This window comes from Gossypium raimondii, chromosome 11 (genome assembly GCF_025698545.1).
Source record: "Gossypium raimondii isolate GPD5lz chromosome 11, ASM2569854v1, whole genome shotgun sequence".
NCBI classification, from domain to species: Eukaryota; Viridiplantae; Streptophyta; class Magnoliopsida; order Malvales; family Malvaceae; genus Gossypium; species Gossypium raimondii.
This window is the reverse complement of record NC_068575.1, coordinates 40,199,115-40,205,796: the sequence shown is the minus strand read 5'-3', so window position 1 is coordinate 40,205,796 and position 6,682 is coordinate 40,199,115. Positions and strand designations below refer to the sequence as shown.

Below are 6,682 nucleotides of genomic sequence, written 5' to 3'. Positions count from 1 at the left end.
TATCTATTTAAGTAATGTTTAAATTAGTTAATATTATGATATTTTAACAAGAATATAAAAAATAATTTATTATAATATATATAAAGGTTAGAATTATGCTTTATTTTTAAAAGTGTTTTTGCCAAAAATAAAAATAAAAATCGAAAAAGAAGAGAATATTTTTACTTTTGGGTTTAAAAATACTTTACAAAAACACTTTAAAATTGAAAGATGGTGTATGTTTGGTATGACTTATAGCTTACAAAATAATGGTAAACTAAAAAGGAGGGCCTACTTTTAGGATGCAAATGGGGCTTGGAGTGGATATTAATGCGATAGAATGGGGGATTCACTTTCAAGTTTCCAGTTTGTTGGGTACATATAGGTGTAAAGCCCTCAAATGCTTTTTAAAGTAAGGGGTCAAGGCTTTGACACAAGTGCTGCCCCTAAGCACTTCATCGTCTTTAAAATAGGGAGTGATAGGTGTAGATACTCCACTAAATAAAAATATAAAAAAAAATCCCATTTTAATTTGGGGGATAAAAATCAGGATTTCAATCATATCTTTAGATTTATTACTTTGAATGACTTAATCTAATGGATTTTAGATTGACCCTTGCGTCGAATAATTGAGAATGGAATTTTATATTCTTTTCGGTTAACTGGAATTTGTAAGTGTGAAAACTTTTTATGTGTTGAAATTTTAGGGATGTATGATGGAAACTTGAATATATGAATTTATTGGTTGATTGGTTTTGAATGATGTTGCAAACTTCTCATACAGAGGACAGTTTTGTGGTTTCTGATGGACTTCAGCCCACATGGTTTAAGTTACACCTCAACTAGAGTAGGCCCAGGCAAAATTAGCGAAATAGTGGGTAGCAGCTGATGGGATTAAAAGCACGTAAAATGAGACCAACCTCGTACCAAACACTTAAACTATATTTTCTTAGAAGGTAATATTTACCACTCATTTTGCCCATTCTTTAACTAAGTCCATCTCTTTTAGCTTATATTATATTAAGAGAAGGATTGAATTGGTGCCTCAAGACATTAGAATGTTTTTAACTTTACCATTTCCACCAACTGTTTTGTATGTAAATTTTTTATAGATATATTAAGTACATGATTTTTTTTCACCTACATCTAGAGTCTGCCACATTATCAATCCTCAAAATGCTATACAATTGCAATAAATTAGAGAACAAGAGCTGCATAAAATCTTCACACAGCCTGAAGAAGTTGTCCATCTTCGTTATAGGCAATCTTTGGAGGCGATCTCATCACCTTTACCCTCAATGCTGCCTGCAAATTTTGCTCCAAACGTGAAACGGGGTTCATGTAGTAGCTTAGAGAATACATATAAATAGGCTATTTATTACCTTCTTATCGGAACCAAACTCAATAACATCCGAGGGTCGAAGTCGAGTAGCAACATTTGAAGGTATCCAAGATCTTCTCCCTTCATGCCTGTACATACAGTTGTTTAATTTTAGAGAAATTTAACGTTAAATAAAGACGGTTCCTCTCTGCTCATCACTTACTCGATATAGGTCCCATGTTCACTCTGCATGTCAATTAGGAAGAATGCACCTTCTTTATAGATGATTTGAGCATGTGTTTTTGATACCTGAGGTGAACGTATCACCACTGATCTTCCTGGAAAATTCTCATTCTTTTCACTTCTGCAATGACCAAAAGTGTATCAACAGACAGATAAATTAGAATGAAAGAAAATATTACAGTAATCAGTGGGATTGATTAATGTGTAACCAAACACATACCCGATCACAAACGATTTGTTCTCATCCCTACTTAAACAAATAGGTTGTGAGGTAGCTGCTTCGTTCCCAACTGACAATAAGAACCACCTGAAAACAGACAAGAAAGAGAAGAGATATTAGAGATTATAGTGTTGAAAAAACTTTCAGAAAATATGACGAAATTCACATATTTAAGAACTATCATACGCACTCTCCATTAATAGTCTGCTCGAGTGCATCATTGTCTTCAAACCATGTCTGCAATTGGTCACTTGCCTGAAGAAATTATAAAAATATGTTTCAAATAATTTCCATAGCCATTTATGCAGAATCAGTAGGATGAAAGGCAGCATACCTTGTCTGAGAGTCTGCAACTTAAGGACCTCCCTTCAAGATTTGAGCTGCAAATGAATCGGTTTGAGTTTGAGAAGGAAGAAGAAAAAAACAGAAGACATGCATTTACAAGGTCTAACCTGTTACCACCTAAGACCCAGTTGAGCATTATGGGCATTGCTAAGTTGATAAAAAATCTTCCACCAACTCTTCCTGGATGTGGTATCCGAAATTTTGTCAAAAACTGTAAAGCAGGTCAGATGCCATGGTGAATTGGCGCGTTCAGTTGTTAACTTCAATCATTTTTGCTTACACAAAACGGATTCTTACCGACAAGGGACCTAGCCCTACACCTAAATAAGCCTTGTAAGTTGAAGCCATGATTGCAGCCATTCTTGCCATTCCATGGATGATGGCAACTCGCAGTCTTCTAGCTCTCTCATAGCTGTGAAATTGAGTCACATGGTAGAATCAGTTTTAGATTGTAGAAAGTATATGTAGTGGACCAGTGACATCCACTGCATAGGAAATTCTCAGTTCATCAAAATTTTGATGAGTGAATCCAATGACCTTAATAAATTTCAAGGACACAAAAAGTATTACAGACACCAGAACTAATCCTTAATTTACTCAGCTAATGGTTTACTTAAGAAAAATCAGGGAATGCTTAGCTCCAATATCCAGTCTGATAGTATTTTCTTGATATATTTTGTTGATTCAATATGTTTTCACATCTTTAAAATTTACCCTTTATGAAGTATCTAGGAAAAAGGAAAATTTTGATATAATACCTCCTTAAAGAGGAAACAACATCAATAGGAGTCCCTGACTCAACACCTTGTTTCCATGCATTATCAAGTTCCAATGCTAATTGGTAACTGTCCTGCAAAGATGATGGAGTAAAAAGTGCATAACTCGGCATCCTTCTGATTACAGGGAAAACATGATAACGCTATCCAAATCACATGGTTTTAATTCATATATATATATATATATATATAATATGTTTATCTGAGGTCTATAAATTCGAACATCGTTTGATCTATGGCAATGCTTGAAGCCATACCTAAATGGCTTGAACTAGGGACAGCAAAGTGACTAGAAGTCATACCTCGATGGCCATGCATCCCCCTTGACCCATATTTGGCTGCATTGCATGGATAGAATCCCCAAGCAAGGTTACACGCCCTCTTCCCCAAGTTAGTGAGGGTGTTCGGTCATATATGTCTCGTCGAAGAATTGCATCTTCATCAGTAGCATGTAACAAATCTGTCACATTGTCACACCAATCCCCGAATATGTTAAGTAGCCTCTCCTTTTTACCTGAAAAAGATAAAAAATAATGTAAAACTTAAATATACTATACCATCTTTGAAATTAACAATCAAGTCCTGTATTAGATAGAGAGCATTCAAAAGGAGCAATTCTATTAGTTGAAAATTTAACAGAAAAATGTATGCATTTAAAACTTAAGCCAAAAAAAAAAAAAAGCATCCGAAGTTATCTACCATGGCTATCCACACCACCAGCTGGTTCCTTGTGAAATGCATACCACTGCATCTTTCCAGCACCAACATCTGAGGAAACAAAGTACTGCTTGTGTCCCAAAAATACACGGTACCTTCACAAGAGAAAGTTTCAATTAAAAAACTACAAGTAGCAAAGCCCCAAGACAGTCTAATCATATCCCAAGGCTTGAGCAAGTGAACACACACTTAACAAATTTAAGTCAATATAGGCAAAAATACGTAGAACTTACCCGACAGACTCAATATCAGCAGGCACAAAATCTGCAATACCGGTATAGCAAGTGTAGCCAGAATATACAGCTTCCTTTGGTCCGAACAAGTTCTTCCTCACCTGAAAAGGAGCGTTCAACATTTCAAAGGCTGAACAACTAGTTTAGTGAAAGCTTCAAGTTGCATTCAGAAGTTGATTTGATTCGATTACAGAAGATTGAATAAAATAAATTCATGTAGCTAATGAAAGCTCATACTCTTAACAAACAAAGACTATGTCTTGCACATACAATAAATTAAACAAAAAAATGGCACCTTGGACCATATTCCATCAGCTCCAACTAGAAGATCACCATCATAGCGGTTTCCATTTTCCAGTACCACAGTGACCTGAAGAGGCACAAAGGAAAAAACTTACCAAAACCGAACATAAAAGAAAGACTAATAAACTACAACATTTAAGGGTATAATCTTCACCTATTAGCAACTCATATTACCTTATCTCCATCATCCTCAAAATCAACAACATTGCTCTCATTAAAAATTACGTCTTCCCCAACTGCACGAGCCAGGATTTGTTGCAAAGTCATCCTACTAATAACTCTTGTTACTGGAAGCCCCCTTTCTGCCGCAGGTGTGAACGTATCAAACTTGACATACCTGTTTTAAACCATATATATACTAATACCAATATCAACCTCAACTTTTCTTTTGGAATTCTACCTTTGTTAGTAGAAAGATAACATTCAATTTCAGATTATGCATAAACTGAGTCAAATATATAGGGTATAGCAAGCATTTCAACCAAAGCAATTGCAGAAAATAACAGTAGATATTCAAGGCAAATAACAGTAAACAACTCACCAAGTACCGGAAACCCCGTCAACTAATCCATTGATTCTATCACCTGTGACGCACCCTGCTTCCATGACTTCCTCAGCAACTTCCATATCGATAGCCTCTAAAGCAGCCAATGCATTGCTTTGTATCTGAATTGGACCCCTATATTGCCCCTCACCTCTTATAGCACTCAAATCCTTCTCAAACACCACTACATCAAAACCTTTCTTTTTTGCAGCCAATGCAAAAACCAACCCTCCAATACCACCCCCAGCAATCAATATCTTCAGCTTCGTCTTCTTCTCCAACTGGTTTCCATCCAAATCTTTCGTCTCACTTGATTTGGAAACACTCTGGGTTCCAGCTCCCACTGTAGCTTTGACTTGTAAAAGCCCCTTCTTTTGGTTGTTTGCTTTGCTTCTAAAATGGTAATTGAAATGTATACAAGGCGAGGATTCTATTGGAATATCCTTAGAAATGGAAACTGGAAACTGAGTTCCTGTGAAAAGAATTGCTGAAGGCCTTTGAAACAAACTTGCTGCCATTCTTCTACCAAAAAAAGAAAAGACTTTTCAACTTTTAAGGCCAAAAAACCAAGAAATTTGGCTTTGCTTATGTTCAAGGTAAATGGAACAGATAGATACTGGACATGGAGAGATACAGAGGGAACTGACAGATTATAATCAAATTAGTCACCAATGTTAAGCACAGAAATTGTGGTGAAGCAGCACCGATCATGGAGATCCCACCACATACCCACCATCGGGGGAAGAAATATCTTACACAAATATATTAATGTTTTCTGTGGCTGTCTTTCGGTTCTAAAATTATTAAAATATTTCCACTACATAAAATTACGGCTTAATGTCAGATTTGGTACTGAACTTTAACAAATCTTTTAATGTGGTATCTAAATTTTAAAAAATTCGATTTTGGTGCCTAAACTTTAAATCTGTTTATCAATATGGTACCTTTGAATAACGGTGTTAATTTTAATCTTGTCAGAACTTGTGGCCCAACTGCAGTGTGCCACGTGTCACCATGGGATAGAAAATTTAAATAGTCATGTTAAGGGACGTGAAAATAATTATACCAAAGTATTATTATCAATATAGTATTATGGGTTCGAGAAACTTATTATTTTCCTATATTGTTAAAAAAAAGCATATATTATTGGAACTGGAACTTACAATGAGATCATTAGAAAAAATCTGTTACTCGAGAAAGCCTCTATTCTTCTGCTTCACAATGACAAGAAATGAAACAGATGAACAGAGTTTGCTAGAGCAAAAATGGACGCTAATAGTAATGTCGGCATCAAACTCATCCAACTTTGAAAGATTGCTTTGAAGCCCTTTGATGTAGTGCCACAAACAAACTGGAACAAACCCATAAGAAAATTCAAACAAAATTATTCCCATGTTCAAATAAACTGGAACAAATCCAGAAGTGTTCATTCGCAAATCTGAGATTGAAGATTAAAGAAAAAGAGGGGGGGGGGGGACCCAGAAATGTTCTTCCCTAGTAAACCCAGAACTTTTCTACCCAAAAATGATTACTTAAATCGATTCGTTGTATAAAGGGTTGCTTATAAAATATTACCAAGAATTGTCCAAAAAAATTGATGAAATTAGGATTTGAATTAGGCGAAAATAATATAGAAGAAGAATTTTAAGAAATTTAAGGAAAAACAGAGATTAACATGCTTTATAATGGGAAGAAGAAACATGGGTGTGGGCTTCTTGGACGGCGGTTTCTTCCATTTTTGCAACAAAACCATTCAAAGAGGGTATATTTAGTATCAGGTACTTGATGGAATTGAAATGAGGAAATATCTGACATTAACTGCCACGTGTCACCTTATAAGTAGGTCAGGTGCATTGACACGTCATCAACTGAGACAGGTACCACTTGGTAAACGGACTCAAAACTCAGGTACCAAAATCAAATTTATAAAAGTTTAGTACCACGTTAAAAGATTTGTCGAAACTCAAGCCCCTAGGCTATTCCCAGATCTAATGATACACA

The 6,682-nt window shown here is 35.5% G+C and overlaps 1 protein-coding gene across 1 annotated transcript; it reads right to left on the bottom strand.

The window, feature by feature from the left end:
• Window positions 1–1,016: 1,016 nt before the first annotated feature.
• On the bottom strand, window positions 1,017–5,432 carry LOC105803918 (zeaxanthin epoxidase, chloroplastic). The gene is made up of 15 exons (XM_012636358.2): window positions 4,679–5,432; window positions 4,312–4,474; window positions 4,130–4,204; window positions 3,835–3,935; window positions 3,584–3,696; window positions 3,187–3,398; window positions 2,867–2,958; window positions 2,406–2,520; window positions 2,216–2,319; window positions 2,098–2,143; window positions 1,954–2,018; window positions 1,764–1,850; window positions 1,524–1,664; window positions 1,362–1,449; window positions 1,017–1,284 (listed from the first exon to the last, which is right to left on the bottom strand). The coding sequence occupies exons 1-15, from the start codon at window positions 5,197–5,199 to the stop codon at window positions 1,204–1,206; spliced, it is 2,004 nt and encodes a 667-aa protein (XP_012491812.1). The 5' UTR covers window positions 5,200–5,432; the 3' UTR covers window positions 1,017–1,203.
• Between the last annotated feature and the right edge of the window lie 1,250 nt (window positions 5,433–6,682).

Coding starts and splice junctions, on each gene's coding strand:
- LOC105803918 (XM_012636358.2), bottom strand. CDS start 5,199: ATGGCAGCAAGTTTGTTTCAAAGGCCTTCAGCAATTCTTTTCACAGGA. Junction 2,959..3,186: donor GGGGATGCATGGCCATCGAG/GTATGACTTCTA, acceptor TCATCTTTGCAG/GACAGTTACCAATTAGCATT. Junction 2,019..2,097: donor GTTGCAGACTCTCAGACAAG/GTATGCTGCCTT, acceptor TAATTTCTTCAG/GCAAGTGACCAATTGCAGAC.